Raw genomic sequence first — 21,463 nt, 5'->3', positions numbered from 1 at the left:
AATCAAGACTGCTGAGAGAAATATCAATAACTTCAGATATGCAGGTGGCATCACCCTTATGGCAGAAAGTGAAGAACTAAAGAGCCTCTTGATGAAAGTGAAAAAGGAGAGTTAAAAAGCTTGAAACTCAACGTCCAGAAAATTAAGATCATGGCATCTGGTCCCATCACTTTATTGCAAAAAATGGGCCAACAGTGGAAATAGTGACAAACTTTATCTTTTTGGACTCCAAAATCACTGCAGATGGTGATTGCAGCCATGAAATTAAAAGATTCTTGTGCCTTGGAAGAAAAGTTATGACCAATCTAGACACCATATTAAAAAGCAGAGACATTACTTTGCCGACAAAGGTCCATCGAATCATGCCTATGGTTTTTCCAGTGGTCATGTATGGATGTGAGAGTTGGACTATGCAGAAAGCTGAGAGCAGAAGAATTGATGCTTTTGAACTGTGATGTTGGAGAAGACTCTTGAGAGTCCCTTGGACTGCAAGGAGATCCAACCAGTCCATTCTAAAGGAGATCAGTCCTGGGTGTTCATTGGAAGGACTGATGTTGAAGCTGAAACTCCAATACTTTTCCCACCTGATGTGAAGAGCTGACTCCTTTGAAAAGACCCTGATGCTGGGAAAGATTGAGGGCGGGAGGAGAAGGGGACGACGGAGGATGATATTGTTGGATGGCATCACCACTCGATAGACGTGAGTTTGAGTAAACTCCAGGAGTTGGTGATGGACAGGGAGGCCTGGCATTCTGCAGTCCATAGGGTTGCTAAGGGTTGGACATGACTGAGCAACTGAACTGAACATTAATTGAGGCCATTAGTTACAGTTCTATTGGCCATGGGTTCAATGTTAGTGAATCAACAACAGATACTAAATAAGGTATCTTAAAACAAGGTTATGCATACATCATTTGGTGACAATAATGTGACCAGAGGCTTGCAGAAACCTAATTCTGTATTTCTCCTAGGGAGAATGATATGATATTCACTACTTCAGTGTTTAAGAAACTTGAGAACATAACTACCACCAGTTTCAAAAATCAACTAGATACAGACATGTAGTAGTGAATCACAAAATTAGAATCAATAATGGAATAATGTGTGCTAATACAGATTTTTTTATAGTTCATAATGTATCAGTTAAAAAATCTGAAGTATTAGTTGCACAGTCATGTCTGACTCTTCGTGATCCCATGGACTATAGCCCACCAGGCTCCTCTGTCTGTGGAATTCTCCAGGCAAGAATACTGGAGTGGGTTGCTATTCCCTTCTCCAGGGGATCTTCCTGACCCATAAATTGAACCCGGGTCTCCCGCATTGCTTGATTCTTTAAAGATAAAACGTCCTCCTACTCATTATTCAACTCATAGTGTCTGTAGTGCATTATTTTTGATGTTTAGTTCAGTTGAAACTATAAATTTGAATATATTTCATTCTTCTTTAATACCTACCCATCAAATATAGGTGTGTCCCTTAAGGTTTAATCCCCATTTCTTTTTTCTTCTATTTCCTATCATTATTTCCAGGGTGATTTCTCATGGATACAAATGCCACCTTTAAGTCAGAAAACTAAAATCTAAATTTCCAGTCATGACATCTCTTCTGGCTCTGGACCTAAATACCTGTCTGACTTATCCACAAATGTCCCTGTCACAGATAATGCTCAACATGTTACAAACAAAATTCATTTTCCCTTCCATGAACCATTGTTTTCTGAAACTATGTACCTTACCTAAGGTACATAGGTAATGTAGTAATGAGCTTTATTCATTATTATATTATTTTTTCCTCACAACAATCTTCTACATAGGTGTTGTAGTATGGATGAAGACAGGATTGTATAGGTGGTATAAACTGACCTTGAGATCAGATTTGGTTGTTACTATGTGGTCTTAAGCCAATTACCTTTTTTGAGCCTCCTTTTCACGGACAGTAGATACAACACAGATTTTATTTTTCTACTTGAAAGTGTGGTAGGTACTCAAAGTGGCAGCAACAACACCCCATCCAAGTTGAGATTTGCAAGAAATCTCAACTTTACCCTAAACTTAGTGAATCAATATTTGCATCTTAATATGATCTTCCTAGGCAACTGGCTTGCATATTTAAATTTGAGCATCACTGGTCTGGTTTTCCCTTGCTAATAGAAAGCTGTTATATCACCTTCAAGGGAGTAGATCATTCACGGATCAAAAAAGTCCTGTAACTTACTAAAGCTACCATTACAATTATTGCCAATGCTCTTATCTACCTGTTATCAATTATATATAGCTGCTGTAAGTGGATCTTTGATTTTATTCAGAAACCTTGAAATATCTGATTTAAATCTACTTCATGGTTATTCACTACATTTTTTGGCTGTTCGGGGTCTTTGTTGCGTCGTGGAGGCTTCTCCTGTTGCAGTGCAGTGCAAACATTCTCTTAGGGCTTCTCTTGTGCATGGGCTGACTGAGCATGCGTGCTCAGAAGTTGTGGCATGTGGGATCTTAGTTCCATGACCAGTAACCAAACCCAGGTCCCCTGCATTGGAAGGTGGATTCTTAACCACTGGACCATAGGGAAATTGTCTTTCTACCATTTTAAGTTGTACTCCTTCAACATTTAAAAATTTGGATTGTTCAGTCTGGTTTTCCTTGTGTTCCATCTTCACAAAGAAAAACAGAAGCACTAGTTCTCATCTGAAATATTTAGAAAATGAGACCAAATCATTTATTTAAAGAGGGATGCTGCAATACCTTACAGTTCAATCACAGAATCTCATACAATAACACTGCTTGAGCAAACCTGTTTCTAGATTCTAATACTGTTTAACTTATTAAATATTCATAATGTACAATGCACTGTGTGAACTGAGGCTTACAGATGCTTAATAATACATCTTATAATATAATCTGTGCCGCTGTTACCTTGACATACATTTCTCACAAGCTCCCAGGCAGTGCTCATGCTGCTTCTCTGAGGATACTTTTCAATAAAGATTTTAGAGCAAGAAGAATTATATAGATGTCTGAGAAAGGAATAACAAAACAGTGATGGGGAGAGGGGCAGTAGTTGGTGATGAGAGTTGAGAATTTAGCTTCTCTCTCTTTAAAGAGTCAGCTGTTAAGTCCTTAGAATTCATTATGGAAAAATTCAGTTGTGAAAAATCTGCCACTATGTATCCGGTAGTCATTACAGAATGTGAGCATTGGACCATAAAGTTTTGAGCACTGAAAAAATGGATGCTTTTGAATTGTGGAGCTGAAGACTCTTGAGAGTCCCTTGGACTGCAAGGAGATCAAACCAGTCCATCCTAAAGGAAATCAGTCTTGAATATTCATTGGAAGAACTGACGCTGAAGCTGAAACTCCGATACTTCGGCTAGCTGATGCGAAGAACCTGGAAAAGACACTGATGCTGGGAAAGACTGAAGGCAGGAGAAGGGGGCTTTGGCCACCTGATGTTTAGAACCTTGGAAAAGACCCTGATGCTGGGAAAGATTGAAGGCTGGAGGAGAAGGGGGCTACAGAGGATGAGATGACTGGATGGCCTCAATGACTCGAAGGACATGAGTTTGAGCAAACTCCTGGAGATAGTGAAGGACAGGGAAACCTAGTGTGCTGCAGTCCATGGCGTTGCAACTGAACGACTTAGCAACTGAACAAGAACTGTGGCACTTAGAATAGTTTATATTGAGTAAATCCACTTCTTAGAATTGGAAGGTAGCAAAATCTAGAAAGTTCAGTAACTAGGTCTTTCCCAGGTGCATATGCCATTCTTCATTTAGTGTTCTCCTTCCTAGCTCCCTGCCTTTTGTACATCCATCCCATAATATACAACTCATAATGTCCTTATTATTGCAGTTTCTAAATTATCAGCATTTATTATAACCTATTTCATAACAGTAAGAATTTTCAAATGTTATTTTTCAGCATTTAACTTAGCTCCTAGGCTTTTTTGCAATGTGATCATTTGTGATTTCTAGAAATATATTAAAGTTTTCTCTGCACCCTAGTATAAGATTACTTAAGAAATGTTTCAGGACAATTTGAAAATAATCTGAATGCACACACACCTCTGAACTATTTACTTCTTAATTATCTCAACTTTTCATTTATTTGGCTTACTAAATGGTTTAAGTATTGACGTCACAGTCCAACAATTTTTGCGATGTGTATTTTCTTTAAAGGATTATTTTATTAATACTAAGCACATAAAGTGCACTAATTTTAAATGTACAATTTTTAAAAACATGTATACATCAGTAAAACTATCACTCATAGGAAGGTATTGAACATTTATTTTACAATGAATGCCATGTTATCTACCACATAAAGCATCCTAAATATTACAACCTGTACTGTATATTTTATAAATGTTATAGCTTGAGTTGTCTAATAAAAATATTGCTCCCTACTTGCATTTCTATGACTTATTGTTTTATCTTTAAACTCTTTTACGGTTTGTTTTCTACAAATGTGAGTATCCAGGATTATAGATTGATTTTTGACCCAATTTCAACCTTTTAAAATAGGAACATTTAACCAGTTTGAGTGTGGTAACTAAGCAGTACCTGTATCAATCTATTTTATGCCAATTTTAATGCTTCCTTGCTATTTTTCACCATTTCCCCTACAATTTGAATATGTACTGTCTATTTGTAACATTTATTGTCAAATTTACCTACAATGATCTACTACATAAAGCAGTAGGTACCGATTTTCCATAGGCAAGATGTACTTTAAACAAGGTTTCAATCCACTACCACACCAGTCAATAATTTATAAATTTTCTTTTTACACTACTAGTATTAGCATTACAAGTTTGCTACTTTCCCCCTCCTATAACTAAAACTAGAGGAAACAAAACTGTACTATTGGTTTTCCCATTTTGTCAGGTTAACATTTGATATGCCTTTATTCTACAGGTTCTGTCCACAGTGACAAAGTCCTTTTATTTTACATGTTTAACTTAAGAACATGCATACCTTTACACGCTAAAAATAAAGCAGTATGTTTTTGTTTTACATATTGAACATTTAGCACGCCTTTTAAGCTTATAGACATAAGCTGAAATTTTAGACCCAGTTCACATATTTATGTTTCCATTTAGTTTTATAATTCTACCTAACACTGTAAATTTAAGGCTGTTTAACTAAACCTTACCACCAATTTTTTTATACTATTGCCTCCTTACTCTTATTATTTTAATCCATGTTTTTTGTTGGCTGCAGCACATCATTTAACAAAGTTTTCAAGGGCAGTACTTAAAAGATACACTTTCTCAGCCTCTGCATATCTGTGAATGCTTCCAATTGCCTTGGTACAGAAATAACTTGTCAGGATATCTAATTGGTTCAAAACTATTCTCCCTTAAAACCATAGATGGGCTTCCCAGGTGGTAAAGCATCCGCCTTCCAATGAATGAGGGAAAAGAGACACCTGTTCCATCCTGGGGTGGGGAAGAGCCCCTGGAGGAGAAAATGGCACCCCACTCCACTATTCCTGCTGGGAGAATCCCACAGTCAGAGGAGTCTGACAGTCCATGGGGTCGTAAAGAGCAGGATAAGACTGAGCCTCTGAGCAGAAACTGTAGGTATTGTTTTCTGGCATTTACAGTTGCAAGGGAAAAATCTGAGGTCAGGCTAACTTTCATCCCTTTATAAGTGGCTTGTCTTCTCTGGGATACTTATGGACTTTTTTTCTTTACCCTTTCAATTTAAAAGTACTAGCAGGATATATCTAGGTACTGCTTTCTTTTCACTTAAACTTAATGGTACCCTGCAAGCCTTTTCTACTTCTAGATCTCGTTTCTTCTTTAACTCTGAACATTTTTCTTCAGTTAGTTCCTTAATTACAGTTTCAGCTTCATTTGCTTTGTCCTCTGTTTCAGGTATTCCTATTATGCGTAGATTTTACCACAGGCCATCGAGGTCCTCCTTCTTCTCTTTACTTGATTTCTTTTTCTGTTTTTCTTTTTCTTTTTTTTTCTGCATGCTGTGAAAATTTCTCGTTTTACGTTCACTTCAGTAATTCGATTTTGTGCCCCGTCAGACTTGAACATTTCTGTTCTCTTAGCTCCCTCACACTTTTCAAGTGCTCCGACAACAGCACTTTTTATCATTAAGCATAGGCCCTTAAGCTCTGGTGCGATATGATACTTAATCCTTGCTATCTCTTCTGCTTCCACCGCTATATTCGTTTCGAGAGGCGGCATTTTCTCAATTAGCTGTTTTCCTTCGGACCTGCAGTATCAGGACCTTGAAAATAAGAAAAAGAACTTAATTCCCTACTGTTTGACTGAATCAACACAAAGATTCCCAATGAGAATATTCAAGGTTTTGTTGAAATGTTTTTTCTTTCTTACCTTTTGAACAACCTTTCTGAGCAATGGGACCAAAAGAGAAAAATGTTCCGATTAACGAACAAAACAAACGTCCAAAACGGTTCCCCCTACGTCATCTCTGCACGCCTCAAGCTTCGTCATCTCTGCACGCCTCAAGTCAGGGCCAATAGACTAGCGCTCATACGCAAACTTCAGCCGACGGAGCCACACCCACAACCGGCCGACGCGCTCCACCCCGCCGCCCCGCCCTATCAGCGCGGGTCAAAGGAGTGCGCACGCGCAGCCCTTTGACTTCCGATCCGGTACCGCCTTAAGGCGGGGCTCGATGCCAGTCGCGCCCAATGGCGCGCGGGGTGAAGGTTGAAAGGTGGAAGGTGGTGCTAGGCCGTGGCGCTGATTCTCCTCAGCGCGTGTGCTGGGCTCCCATCCTGTCATGGAGGCAGTCTTGACTGAGGAGCTTGATGAAGAGGAACAGCTGGTGAGACGGCATCGCAAAGAGAAGAAGGAGCTGCAAGGTGACGGGGGAGTGGGAACCCAGGAGTCGCCAGGACCCAGGGAAGGGAGCGTGGCGGGTCGGTTCTGGGGAACGTTGAGGGACTTCTGAATCCTTCTAGGCTTCTTCAGGGTTGCCAGTGACCTGCATCTCCAAGCCCCCTCAATCCCCTCGACCTTCAAAAGCTTCCTCTTTTCGGATGCGCCGCGTTCCCCCATCCTGCGAGGCCCCCGCGGTGCGGTTTTTGAAAACCCTTGGAAGCCGCCGCCTTGGACCCAGGCCCGCCTTTGCTGTTCCTAGTTGACCGACACTTGGCCCTAATGGGTGCGTTTTGAAATATCTCACCTCAGTTTTAAGGACTCGGAAAGGATAGTTGAAAGATTTAAACATTTAAGTCTCTTTCACCCCCCACCCCCCTTTTCCTCATCCCACACCAAACTCACCGTTATGTTGTTATTTTTTTGAGAGAGGGTCTCAGCTTCATTTGGACTCTTCTCTGTAGCTGTCTGTTTTGTAATTTCTCTTTTTGCTTTCATAATTACTTTCTTCCTATACCCTTTTCTTCTTACCATCTTCTTATTGCTGTTATTTCTTATTTCCTCTTAATCCCTGGGTTTTTGACGTAATGATTTTGGTGGCTTTTCAGCCAAAATACAGAGTATGAAGAATGCTGTTCCCAGGAATGACAAAAAGAGGAGGAAGCAACTTACAGAAGATGTTGCTAAGTTAGAAGCAGAAATGGAACAGAAACATAGAGAGGAGCTGGATCAGTTGAAGCTGACTTCTAAAGAGAGTAAAGTATGTGAAAGTAATGTTTCTCCTTGTCTACAACATCGGAAAGCAGTTGTCCACTTCTGTAACACAGTGATCTATATAAAATCGTAAAACTGGAGGGAAAGAGGGAGCTTAGTCATGCTCAGGTGTCACTTTTCATTGTTATTTTTCTGATCAGATTTACATGGTAGTGTGTTTTTTAAGGAAGGTCAGCAAAGAAAGTCTAATGCCCCAGAGATGAACAGATTGATAAAATGGGCTAGAGGAAGCTTTACCAAAAGAAAGTGGAAGACAAGTTTCTTAGTGTCAGAATTGCTATTAAATAGGATTTGAATCTGGGCACATTTACTTGATTTTCTCGAGCATCAATTTCTTCACATATATGATGCAAATACTACTGTTTAAGCACAAGATTTTTCTAAGAAATAGAATAAATGTGAAAGCATTTTTTAAGTTATGAAAATGCCTTATGAACAAGTTGTATTAAATAGAAATTTACTGATGTTTCTTGGGTAAATTGGAGCATGTTAACTGTCATCAGTTTAGCTAATATTTATTTGATCATTGTAGTTGCACACGATGTATTGTATGCCACATACTTAGTTTAACATATTATTCATTTTCTCAAATAATTCTCACAATAACTAGTCAGTGTTACCTTTGAAGTGTAGATAATCCCATTTTTAAAATGGGAAACAGACTCAGAGAGATTAAAAACTTCATTCTAAATTTATAACAACCATTGAGTATCAAAGCCTGAATTCAAAATTAGAGCTGTCTTACTTCAAAAAGTGAATACTGAATTCTGTTATAATTTTTATCTAAAGTGATAGTTTATTTCATGGATTTTAGATGTCAAAGACCATAGACTCCCTAACCTCACTCTCATTTTTGATAGTGATAGTGAGAAAGTTCTTATGTCTATGCAAGATTTTATCTACCATAAATAAATTTTATTTTACTTGGTTTATTTTTGGTCTGCTGTTGACAGAGAAAATAGCTTGTTTATACTAATTTATAGGTATTAAACATAGTTTTATTTTCTAGTCTCTCAGGCCCTTCAATTGTGAGATTTCTTTCCTAGGTTTTCAAGGGCAAAGTTGTTTCTACATATTGTCCAACTGTTAAAATACAAACTCTTCTCATACTTTGAACTATTATCTTTTTAAATTTTAACTGAAACTTGTTTTCTTCCAGAATGTCACCTGAATTCTTTTGTCATTTCTTTCTCTTTTTTCCCCTAGTTGTTTCTTTGTATCTTGCCTGTTGTCAGTGTGGCAGTTTGTAAATTTTAGCACATTCCTCTGAAAAAATATAAGAATCCTATTTCGCTAAAGTTGATAACCACTCTTTGAAGTCTTAATCTTACTTTGACATTTTGATTATTTGGGCCAAAGCCTTAGAGACTGCTGACTCTTGTTATCAGAGGCTTTGATATATTTCATGTATGTGTCACCTAAAAACTAGCTTAATATATAGTTGTGGTAATAAAATACTAGCTGTTAATCCTGATAGTAAATAAGTCTAACATCTTTTTTCTTCAGCAAACACGTAACAGTCATTTGATGATTAAGACTGGTTGTAATGTCTTAATGATAACTATAAATTAGCAAATTTCTGCTAGGGTCAAGAAGCAGTGCTCATCAGGTTCTGGCTAATTATGATGGAGGAAGGCCTTTGCCCCCACTTTTGAGGTTATGAAAGTAGTATAAACTGAGCCAACACAGGATCTTATGTATTCTATAAAGTAAAACATTTAGAGACGGGAAGGGTGGCACGCTGAATGAATTGGCACTTGTAGGAAGTATTCAGAGGAATGGAGTAGGCATTCTGAGAAGGAAGGAAACCATACAGACATGAGCTTTGTCTTTGTAGAGCTGTAAGGAAAGTTCTTGGGAACCTGACAGATTCTCCCTAAAATATAGAGAAAGTAGATACAACCATGTCATTTAGTATTGTATCTAGTGCTGTTATTCAGATTTGAATTGTGGAATGACATGTAATATCTGACTTGCAATAGTAATTTAATAATCTGATACTTTGAATAATAACTTAAAGGTATTTTTCCTTAACTTGATAATGTTTTTTGTTTCCTTTAGATTGATTCTGTTGCTGTTAATATTTCAAACTTGGTTCTTGAGAATCAGCCACTTCGGATATCAAAAGCACAAAAGAGACGGGTATGGAAGTTGCCTAGTATTTGTTAGTGCTATGTGCGTCATTCTGTCTTAGGTGTTGTATTGGAAGGGAATACAAAAAAAAAAAATAATGGGAGTTCCCTTGCCAAAGGACCTAAACTAACATTTATTAGGCTTTAGATTATATGAAATCTCATTTAGTCTTGACCGTAATCCTGTGAAGTAGGATTTCTTGTCCTTATTTTATAGATAAGAAAATAGGCCTGTGTCCAGTCTGCAGTTCTCATAGGAAGGTGGATCTAGGAAAGGGGGTGTGCAAAGGATATTCTTTACAAATATATTATTCCAGACTTAATTTAGAATCTGAAGAGTGTGAGCCCAGGTGATTCTGATGTACAGCTTTGGTTAAAAACTATGGTATTAAGTGGTAAAAGAGGAATTTGAACCTAGAAGTTAAGATATATAGGTACACAAAATTAACAGGGTTATGTAGTTAGATATGTATCGGTTAGTTGTGTTGAAAATTTAGAGAAGGAAAAATTCACTGTGCTAAGTGTTAAATAGTTGGTATTTTAAGAAAATATAGTTATTTAGTTAGGCTATTTGGAGTGAGACAGCTTGCACAAAAACAAATGTGAGAATGAAATTTTGCATCAAAGAGCTATAAGGAAACTGATTTATTGGATGTAATAAGTTTATGACATCAAAATTATGGGAATGTGATTAGATAGGAAAGGGCTTTTCACTTTGAAAAAGAACAATAAGTTTAAATCCAGTCTTTTTATTCTCAAATATTGTTTTATTAACATGATGTTTTCTACGATTTAAGTGTTTATTTTTAAACTAGCTTGTATCTTATAATTTAGTAGTAAATATAATTTTTTTGTATTTTTTTATTTTTATATATTTTTTTAGTAAATATAATTTAGTATGTACATTTAATAAAGCATGGAATTGGTGTCAGGTGGAGATTTTAATCCCACTGTGGTGGCTTTGGATAAGATTCTCAGCCTTTTTAAATCTTAGTTTCACATGTATGAAATGACAGTGGAAGTGTTAGTGCTCAGCCGTGTCTGACCCCTTGGACTCTCTGCGACCCCTTGGCCTGTAGCCCGCCAGACTTCTCTGTCCATGGAATTCTAAAGGCAAGAATTCCAGAGTGGGTTGACATTCCTTTCTCTAAGGGATCTTCCTGACCCAAGAATTGAACCCGGGTCTCCAGCATTGCAGGCAAGATTCTTTACCATCTGAGCCACCAAGGAAGCCCATGTATAGAATAGGGGAAAATAATACTTACTTCATAGAGTTATTGTGAATGTTAAGTAATTTACTGTTTCCAAACCCCTAATACAAGGCCTAAAGAACTGATAGGTCAACAAATGATACTGTTGTTCACTGTGTTTAAGTACTGTATAGTACATCGCTTAAGAACTTCAACCTAAGACAATTTGTTTGAAAGTTGCTTAAGTTGCAAATTGTCAAGCATTTCTTATACTAATGTAAAATTTTATTCTTGAGTAATTATTATAATTGTGAACTTCATAGACTCATGAAATTTAGGTTTTATGGTATCTTAGAGGTTATCTAGTTCACCAGCTCTCTTCTCACGATATGTGTTCTTTCTGTTATAGTCTTATAATTGTTATCTATTTTCTATAGGTCAGAAGTGAAGGGCAGAAATTTTGCATAACGAAATATTTGTTGGAATTGACTTTGCTTAGTGTATAGTAGTATATAGTGTATACCTTAGAGCGTGTGTGCTCATGGTTGTGTCCAACTCTTTGCAACACCATGGACTGTAGTCTGCCAGGCTCCTCTGGGATTTCCCAGGCAAGAATACTGGAATGGGTTGCCATTTCCTTCTCCAGGGGATCTTCCTGATCCAGGTATTGAACTGGTGTTTTTTGAGTCTGCTGCACTGGCAAGTAGATTCTTTACCACTAGTGTCACCTGGGAAGCCCGTGTATTTTAGAGTGAAGTTGCTCAGTCATGTCCGACTCTTTGCAGTCCCACGGACTGTAGCCTGCAAGGCTCCTCTGTCCATGGGATTTTCCAGGAAAAAACACTGGAGTGGGTTGCCATTTCCTTCTCCAGGGAATTTTCCCCTCCCAGGGATCGAACCCAGGTCTCCTGCATTGCAGACAGACGCTTTACTGTCTGAACCACCAGGGAAGCCCCTATATCTTAGAGTAACAACTATTTAATTCTGCAACTATTTAATTCTAGAAAAGGACACAACTCCTCTATGTCTGTCAGAACTTGTTCACTCTACCTTGTCCCTTAGGCAACAGAACAAACTTACCTTTCTTAAACATTTTGTTACTTTTCTCCTAAAATATTCCATAGCTGAAATCATACTTTTTCCAGCTATACTGTCAAAAAATGTATATTTTTATAGTCAGTAGATTGGCAACACTTCTCTGCCAAGTCAACACTTGGCAGAGAAAACACCCTTGTAAGTAATGCCCAAAGTTTCTTGTTGCTTTGTTATGTTAACAGGATTTTGGAACAGAAAACACTGTGAGTTTATAGTATTTAAGAAAATGGGACCTAAACACAAGGGTAGATAATAACACAAGGTCTTAGACTTATCTTGAACCACTTCCCACCCCGCCTCCCACCCCTGCTGGCCCAGAGGTACCAAGGAATGAAAGGTCAGTTAACTAATGATGTTTGTCTTTGGGAGAGATACAACTCTCTGGTAGAAAAACATGACAAAACTTTATGAAGTTTCATTACTGGAATATTTTAGAGCAGATCCCATATTTTTAATCTAGAAAAGCATAGGAAGTATTTTATTTATTTCGGAGAGCTTCAGGGAAAACTCACTGGTATGGTAGAAAGAGCCTGAAGTAGAACTTAGAAGAACTGGGTTCCAAAAATGTGAAATTTGAGAGCTGGAATGGGATCTCCTTCAGTTTCTTTATATTATAAATGAGAAAGCTGAGGCTCCAGTTGTCTCAATGGCATGGTAAAAGTTTGCAACTCCTGCACCAGTTCCCAGCTCTTAAGATTTATCTTCAGACTTGTTTTTGCTGTTGCTATACCAGAATGACTCTAGTTTTACTGGCAGTGTATTTTTGAGTTATTGTGCTATTGTGCTATTTTCATCTTACGTACATTTTCATTAGAGTTTATTGATGCCATTCTATCTCCAGGACTAGGGTTGTAAAATGGAAATTGCTCATGCCATTGGAAAACTGCGTGGTTGGGAAAACAATCCGATGTGTTTTCTACTTAGTGTCCTGGAAAGGAAATACAATTGCTTTGTAATATTGAAGCAGAGCATGAGGGGAAAAAAAAATGAAATTCTTGGATGAGTATTTTAGAGGTTTAAATTAAGGTTTTACAGATAGTGTAAAGTCCCAGTAGTTCTTGACATCATTAACTTCAGCTCCCATCTGCTCCAACTTTTATTCTGATTCAGGTGCCTGGATAGAAGGAGCTCTCTGTCCTTGGTCCCTGCTCTGCTTCTAACCAACTGTATGGCCTTTGGAAATCTTTCTTTGTGCTGTTTCCTCAGAAGAGGAAAAGGAGGGGTTTTGGATTAGATGATATTCAAGGTGCTTATTCTTCCTCTCCCCTCTGAAAAATGTTTTCTGTAGTCTTTTAAAAAGTAATAGTGCCATCTTGTGTTTTAAGGTTTTATGCCACTGTGATCCAGAGTTGTAGATAAGCAGTGAAATAAATTGTATCGTGTTACTTTTGGCATGGTTTGAGTTGGAAAGAAAAAACTTAAATTGGTTTATGTTTATTAAGATAATACTGCTTTTGATTCAGGTAACTTGGAAAGCACTAGCTCTATCTGGCATGGCACATAACAAGAACATAGTAGAAGCAGGTGGCATTAAGTGAAATTGAAATTTGCCTTTCCATTCATATTTTCTGCTCTTAAGGAAAGGTTAGAACTGGGGACATAAAAATTTTTACCTGTATCTTCTTTTTCTTGGTTTATCCAAATCCTTCACTGTAGTTTGTTACCAGTACATCAAGATTTATAGAATGTAGTTTAACTTTTTATTCTCTTAAATTGAAATTCTTGCTCTCAGCATACAAATAAAACATACCATGAACAACTAGAGAGACATTTACACACACAGGCAGGCACATGTGCTGCGTGCTCAGTCGTGTCTGAGGCTTTGTGACCCCATGGACTGTAGCCTGCCAGGCTCCTCTGTTTATGGAATTTTCCAGGCAAGGATAAAGGAATGGGTTGCCATTTCCTCTTCCAGAGGATCTTCCCGACCCAGGGATCGAACCCCATCTCCTGCATTGACATTTTACCATTGAGCCACTTGGGAGGATACTGTGGTACCTAAAAGATACCATGGAGATTCAGAAACATGTTCACACACACACACATGCAGGCTCACACACAAAACAAAACTTATTTTGTAATCCTCCCATCCAGAGAAAAGCCCTATTTTATGTATATCCTTCTAGTGCTTTTTGAACTGTGTATGCATAGACTTTCTCATATTATGAACTATGCACCATCTTTTTTGCCTCCCACCTCATCTCTTGATACCTTTCTTTGGTGTTCTAGCTATATGAACTGTGTTCAGCCATGAATGAAACATACAGTACTTTCTGTCTTTTCATCCTTGTTATTCCAAGTGTCAGGAATTTTCTCTTTTCCCTAGCCTTCCCATTCTACTTCCTATCCATCCTTCATGTCATAAATCTCTCATTACCTTCTCCCCATCCCATCTTTGCATATGTTGGCATGGGAAGATTTCTTAGAAAATTTGAATAGAAGGAAAGCAAGTTGAAGAATGTAATGTATGATACTGTTGTTAAAATACTGTTTTCTATAGATTTTCTATGAGTACATCTGTGTTTATTAAAATGCATAGGAAAAAAAATCTAGAAGGATACATATCAGATCTCTTGAGCAGGCACTGAGAGATTGGCAGTGGTCCTTAAGGGGGACTTTACATTATCTATAAATTTTTTAATAAAGAAGAATGTTTTTATCTGTTATTTAAGCTAAATGTGTATGTGTGTTTGTATGTGCACATTTTTTTTTTTTTTTTTTAATACTGGATAAATAGAGCTTCTTTATCCCTCTAAAGACCTAAGCAAATTAATGCCTTGCTCATGAACTGGTCTTTTAGCACATTAAGACCTCACTGGTGGGGTGAAGTTATAGAGCTTGGACTTAAGTATAATAATGATGTTACTTTAAGGCCTAGGACAACTCAATCTAACATAGCACTTTGAAATCAGTAAGTCAGGTTTTTAGAAACTTGGCATGTTGTTTTCAAACACACTTCACAGAAAAGTTTGAGAGCCTTGTTTTGTTCCAAGACAGAGCTTGGTGCTCGGTATACACAGATGAGAAATATTGGTTGTCTTTAGAAGAGTTCACAGTATAGAAAATTCTTCAGGTGATGAGATCATCTATCTGATAGTGCTTGTGGGAGAAGGGAGAAAAATGTTTTTGAGAATCTTATGTTTTTGTCCCCATGATAAATGTAAACGAGTCCTAATTATTAGGAATTAACTTTCCTACATTTTACCCTCTGCATAGGACAAAAAGGCCGCGTTGGAAAAGGAGCGGGAAGAAAGGATAGCCGAAGCTGAAATTGAAAACTTAACCGGAGCTAGACATGTAGAAAGTGAAAAACTTGCTCAAATATTGGCAGCCAGACAGTTGGAAATTAAACAGATTCCATCTGATGGCCACTGTATGTATAGAGCCATTGAAGATCAGCTGAAAGAGCAGAACGGCGTTCTGACCGTGGCTGCCTTAAGAAGTCAAACTGCTAACTATATGCAGAGTCATGTGGAAGACTTTCTGCCATTTTTAACAAATCCTAATACCGGAGAAATGTATACTCCAGGTAATTTATTTTTTTCTGTTATGTCTTGTTGCTGTTGTAGCTGTGATGGTTATTAAGTAAAGTGATTTCTGGAACTGAGAATGAAAAAAAAAAAAGGAAAGCCTGAATAGTCCTATGGGGGGAAAAATCTCAACATTTAGGCAAGATTATTTTCTATGACTTTAGTAGATGATAGCACATTTTGGTTTATCAAGATCTTTTAAGTACTTAACCACTTTGTAGTCGAAAATATTAATCTTAAGATAAAAATAGGAATAGGGTTCATATTACTAGTTTAAAAAGTGTGTTAAAAAGTTCATATTTCACAAAGTTAAACTTTGTCTGGTCTCTGCAAGTATCGGGCCTGAAGACGATCAGTAGAGAATGGCTAGGAAAACTAATTCCTCCTTTTATCCTGTATTTTGGATGATTTAATTTTATTCTCAATAAGGCATAATATTCAGGCAGAATTTGACTTTGCAAAACCTGCCTTATTATTCTGTATAATAACTTTGATAGTTGGGAAGGTAAAAAAAAAATGCACAACTTGTAAATAAAGGAGGAAACAAGTGAAAATCTGAAAAAGTTTCTGAAAGCAAAAGGGGAGTAACGGAGAAAATTCTTGAGATAAGACGGCAGATGTGGAAATATGCACATATGGTCAGGGTAGATTGAAGAGGGGAAGGTTAGGGTTGACTTTTGTTTAATGAAGTCCCAAGCTGTGCTAGTTGTAGGGCAGGGGAGAGGAGGTGATAACCTCAGTTTGGTGAATCAGAGAAAAAGTCTAAAGATGTTATTATCCCGTCCTTTATGTTTATTGAAGGCTGCAGTGTGCTGAGGTACTGTTCTCATCACTGGGGATATGAGACAGTGAATAAGACAGGCATACAGGACGTATTTTCTCCTAGATGCCCATAATTTTTTCCTCTTCCTCTAAACAGGAAGGGTGTTAGTGTTTTATCTGACTTTAACTTTCTGTGTAACATCAGTGGGTATGCTCAAGATACGCCATTATAAACTCTGCAGTTAGGTCTTTTATCTCCTCTCAAGACTGATACAGGAAGACCTCTCTTTGGCTAGAACTGATACAAATAAACATTTCCAAAATATGTAGGCACTATTTGAGTCACTGGGAAAGGAGTTTCAACTCATTTGTACTTTAATTCTCTTCTCACATTTCTTATAGGGTTTTATAGTGAAGCCCGTTTTATAGAGGATGCATCTTTTAATCTTTTAGCATATTCTTTCAGATGCAGATTTGGATTTTACAGTGTGAATGTGGTGGCAATTTTGGGGCCAGTGCTTGGATCAAGAGAGGTAGGCTTATAATTTAGTTGAGATTGCTAGACCTCAGGTTGAGGGAAAGAAGCAGAGATGAATTGCTTTGCTCTTGGATGGAAAGTTGGAGTGAGTTAAGTTTGGATTTGGGAAATGGATTAAATTCTGGAGGATATAGGTGGAGAAGGAGGAAGTTCATAACTTGGGCAGTTTCATCAGGCGTTGTGGGAGTTATTAAAGGGATCTAATATGAGTTCTAAAAAGTGCTGTATTCTGATCTGTTTCCTACAGAAGAGTTTGGAAAGTACTGTGATGATATTGTAAACACAGCTGCATGGGGGGGTCAACTTGAGGTAAGTTTGTTATTCATTGTGAAATTGTTAAATTATTTTTAAATCCCTTCTGTAGTTTTCAGACATATTTTTCAGATGATCCAAATTTTTCTTTGACAGTTCCTTTTCCTTATATATTTGCTATTTCTCTACTGATAAAACATTGATATAGGGAGTTAATATTCTTACGCCTTTAATTAAATTATGAGCTTTAGAGAACTGAAGCAATATTTAATTTTAAATAGCCCAGTGTTTGATTTGTGAGTTGGTGAAGCTAGTGTTGTGTCTGCATATTTCCATTTGTGATCTTGCTACAGGCAATAATATATTTGAGTTTATGGACTTATGAAAGTGAAGATTTTCTCAAATACAGTAAAATTTTACCCAAGTGGCTCAACTGATGAAAATCACATTGGAAAATGTCAGAAGTAGAAAACAATATTTTAATGTGAGATTACAGGTCAAATCCTACCATAACACATCTATTACAATTGTGTCTTGAGTTCCTAGTTGATACTGACTGATTTGAAAGCAGTATTTAAGGCATTAAAACTTACTTGCAAGAAAATATGTTTAGTCATTTTTAGGAAGTTAATCATGATTTTTTTTAAAGCTCTAATTATTTATCTTACTGTTATCTTGTTTCATTAAAGGAAAATAAAACACGAGTGTCCAGGTGTGATGCTGTAGCCTGGGGTGTTAGGAGTCAGCGAGTAACGGGGAGTCTGGGTGCTGGTGCCTCCTGCTTCTCGGTTTTCTGACTTTGCGGAAGTCAGCCAACCTCCTGAGCTTGTTTCCTGATTATTGAATGAGGATAATAAAACCCCATGTGTACGTGTTAGTCCACTTGTATATATTAAATAAGGCAAAGGCTGCATTGAAGTTTGGAGCTAAAGTGCTACATGGGTGAATCTAGCAGTGTTATTAATATTACTGCATGGTGATGATTAGCCATCTCAAATAGTTTGTGGTTCTGCATATTTCACTTCAAGAATTAAGTTTGAAGATATGACATGATTGCTTCATCAAAGTGTTTTTCTTAGCAGTGCTATATTTGTACCTCTTCTCAGCCACCAGAGGGAACTTGTTTTATATGCCTTAATGATTTATATGCCTCTCCTGGGTCTTTGAAACTTGGAAAGGTTAGCTTTGTGACTACATTCAGTTCAGTTCAGTTCAGTTGCTCAGTCGTGTCCGACTCTTTGTGACCCTGTGAATCGCAGCACTCCAGGCCTCCCTGTCCATCACAAACTCCCAGAGTTTACTCAAACCCATGTCCATCAGGTTGGTGATGCCATCCAGCCAGCTCATCCTCTGTCGTCCCCTTCTCCTGCCCCCAATCCCTCCCAGCATCAGGGTCTTTTCCAACAAGTCAGCTCTTCCAATGAGGTGGCCAAAGTATTGGAGTTTCAGCTTCAGCATCAGTCCTTCCAATGAACACCCAGGATTGATTTCCTGTAGGATGGACTGGTTGGGTCTTCTTGCAGTCCAAGGGACTCTCAAGAGTCTTCTCCAACACCACAGTTCAAAAGCATCAATTCTTCGGCACTCAGCTTTCTTCACAGTCCAACTCTCACATCCATACATGACCACTGGGAAAACCATAGCCTTGACTAGACGGGGCCTTTGTTGGCAAAGTAATGTCTCTGCTTTTTAATATGCTATCTAGGTTGGTCATAACTTTCCTTCCAAGGAGTAAGCGTCTTTTAATTTCATGGCTGCAATCACCATCTGCAGTGATTTTGGAGCCCCAAAAAATAAAGTCTGACACTGTTTCCACTGTCTCCCCATCGGTTTCCCATGAAGTGATGGGACCAGATGGCATGATCTTAGTTTTCTGAATGTTAAGCTTCAAGCCAACTTTTTCACTGTCCTCTTTCACTTTCATCAAGAGGCTTTTAGTTCCTCTTCACTTTCTGCCATAAGGGTGGTGTCATCTGCATATCTGAGTTTATTGATATTTCTCCTGGCAATCTTGATTCCAGCTTGTGCTTCCTCCAGCCCAGCATTTCTCATGATGTACTCTGCATATAAAAGTTAAATAAGCAGGGTGACAATATATAGCCCTGACGTACTCCTTTTCCTATTTGGAATCAGTCTGTTCCATGTCCAGTTCTAACTGTTGCTTCCTGACCTGTATACAGGTTTCTCAAGAGGCAGGTCAGGTGGTCTGGTATTCCCATCTCTTTCACAATTTTCCACAGTTTATTGTGATCCACACAGTCAGAGGCTTTTGTGTAGTATTAGGAGTAATTAAAGATGCTTGAACTTTTAATAAGAATCTCAAATCAGATGTGAGTTCTAGGGACATAAGTGACTCTTTTTAAATTGAGAAAAACCTTTAAACATCTTTTGAAGGACATTTTCTCTTAAATCATTTGTGAATTCATTTGAAATAAGAGTTGCTGCTTTCACAATGGAGTAAATTTAAATTATTAAAGAGAAATTCTGTGTATGATTTCTGAAGACTTAGATGGGATGCTAAGATTTCCAGAGCTTGTTTTGCACCCTCCATTCCATGCCCTTTTACTGAACTCTTGGTGTGTATTAAGGAATAGAAGTAGATCCCTGCTCTGACTGGTTGCTCTGTTCATGCATCAGCTCATCAGTTTATGATGTGAATAAGATTTACCCCTATTTCTCTTACAAATATATATATGTATATATATAGTTTCCATTTTGTCTTTTATAGCTAAGAGCCCTGTCTCACATTTTACGAACACCGATAGAGATAATACAGGCAGATTCTCCTCCTATAGTAGTTGGTGAAGAATATCCAGAAGATCCATTAATACTTGTGTAAGTACCTAGAAATTCCTACTGTTAATATTTTTCATAATTAAGACAAAAGGGATTATGAAAAATTTTAGTTATGTATGTTGATTAATCAAGTCTATTTTCAGCAACATTAATTATGCTTATTTCATATTAAAGGCAATTACAGAATTAGAAAGCATTGTCAAAATACATGGTTTAGATAATTGTTTAAACCTTTTGTGATTTATTGTTATGTATGAGTTAAGAATAAAGTCATTTCTTAAGGTTACAAAATTTTAGGATTATTTTTCATGTTTTTCTGGTTTGACATTAATAATGCTAAAAGTTTCAGCAAGTGTAAAAGCTGAAATACATTCATGCTGCCTTATTGTTTATTCTTTAGAGATTTTTTTCCTTTATATTGTAAAAGTATTTTACATAATTGAGAGTTCTCTGAAACACAGCATGGAGAATTTGCCATCTCAGTCTTTTTTTTCACTCTAATGATTGTGTCTTACCGGACAAACTCAGCAGAGTTATTGAACCATATTTTACTTGCTGGTGATGCTTTTTAAATGGTGTTAAAGTTTTAAGTAATGCAGTCTATTGAATGATACCCCTGTGAAGTGACTAATTCAGAGTACGTGGTTTTAGATACATAAACCATGTATACACAGTGAAGTACCTCTGTCTAAATTACTTGCCTCTGCTTTGTCCATCTCAGTTACATGAGACACGCGTACGGCTTGGGAGAACACTACAGCTCCGTCACGCGGCTGGTGAGCGCAGCCACTGGGGCTGCAGCTGGCCTGTGAAACGTGGCCCTGTGTCGGCGCGCCGATCCGAGAGCTAATGCCGAGCACTGGGTGATTCTCAGTGTTTCTGAAGAACACAACTACCGTAAATCAGTTTTATGGCAAAGCTACTGATAGGTTTTAAAAAATGTGTCCGAGAGAAACTTGAACCAGTGTCCCCTTAATGGTGTTTTAAAAACACTTCTAAGTTCTTTGTGGAGAATATCATTTATAGACCAAGATGGTACCCTGATTGTTGATATTTTTATTAAATATAAGATTCTGAACATTCTATTCTGTGTTGAAGTTGTTAAAAAAATTTTTTTTTCTCCTTATTACTGAAAGCTTTCAGTAACCATATCAATGTAATTTTTCGTGAAGAAGTGAAATGAAACAGTCTCTTTGACATTGCAATAATGTGATGGTGATAGCAAATTTAATTAATGTTTATAAATAATTTGATTGCAGTAACATTGCTGTTGATGGGATTAATGTTGTGACGTTTTTTAAAATTTATTTTTAATTAGGGGATAATTGCTTTACAACGTTGTGTTGGTTTCTGCCATATAACAATATGAATCAGTCCTGAGTATACATATATCCCTTCCCTCTGGAACCTCCCTCCCATCCCTCCCTACCCCACCCCTTTAGGTTGATGCTGTGACATTTTTGTAACCCCATCAAAGTGCAGCTAAGAAGGTTGCTTTAATAAAAATAAGTCTTTTATTTGTATATAACTTTAAAA

The 21,463-nt window shown here is 37.5% G+C and overlaps 1 protein-coding gene and 1 long non-coding RNA gene across 3 annotated transcripts; one reads left to right on the top strand and one right to left on the bottom strand.

The window, feature by feature from the left end:
- Positions 1–4,266: 4,266 nt before the first annotated feature.
- On the bottom strand, positions 4,267–6,473 carry LOC122451327. The gene is made up of 2 exons (XR_006272368.1): positions 6,349–6,473; positions 4,267–6,241 (listed from the first exon to the last, which is right to left on the bottom strand). It is a non-coding gene; the product is annotated as an uncharacterized LOC122451327 (long non-coding RNA).
- A 169-nt stretch (positions 6,474–6,642) lies between these two features.
- Positions 6,643–21,463, top strand: OTUD6B (OTU deubiquitinase 6B). Of its 2 annotated transcripts, XM_043483749.1 has the most exons (8): positions 6,710–6,842; positions 6,942–7,144; positions 7,467–7,618; positions 9,694–9,774; positions 15,266–15,578; positions 17,127–17,188; positions 19,860–19,966; positions 20,649–21,463. In XM_043483749.1, exons 2-8 carry the CDS (start codon positions 7,141–7,143, stop codon positions 20,737–20,739), a joined length of 810 nt encoding a protein of 269 aa, XP_043339684.1. In that variant the 5' UTR covers positions 6,710–6,842; positions 6,942–7,140; the 3' UTR covers positions 20,740–21,463. The 2 variants fall into 2 exon arrangements, with proteins under 2 accessions (XP_043339683.1, XP_043339684.1); XM_043483748.1 differs by lacking the exon at positions 6,942–7,144 and having other exon boundaries at positions 6,643–6,842.

The sequence above is a fragment of the Cervus canadensis genome, chromosome 12 (assembly GCF_019320065.1).
Source record: "Cervus canadensis isolate Bull #8, Minnesota chromosome 12, ASM1932006v1, whole genome shotgun sequence".
Lineage (NCBI taxonomy): Eukaryota > Metazoa > Chordata > Mammalia > Artiodactyla > Cervidae > Cervus > Cervus canadensis.
Note: the sequence above shows the minus strand (reverse complement) of the source record. Positions and strands in the feature narration are given on the sequence as shown.

Coding starts and splice junctions, on each gene's coding strand:
- OTUD6B (XM_043483748.1), top strand. CDS start 6,761: ATGGAGGCAGTCTTGACTGAGGAGCTTGATGAAGAGGAACAGCTGGTG. Junction 9,775..15,265: donor CAAAAGCACAAAAGAGACGG/GTATGGAAGTTG, acceptor CCCTCTGCATAG/GACAAAAAGGCCGCGTTGGA. Junction 15,579..17,126: donor CGGAGAAATGTATACTCCAG/GTAATTTATTTT, acceptor TGTTTCCTACAG/AAGAGTTTGGAAAGTACTGT.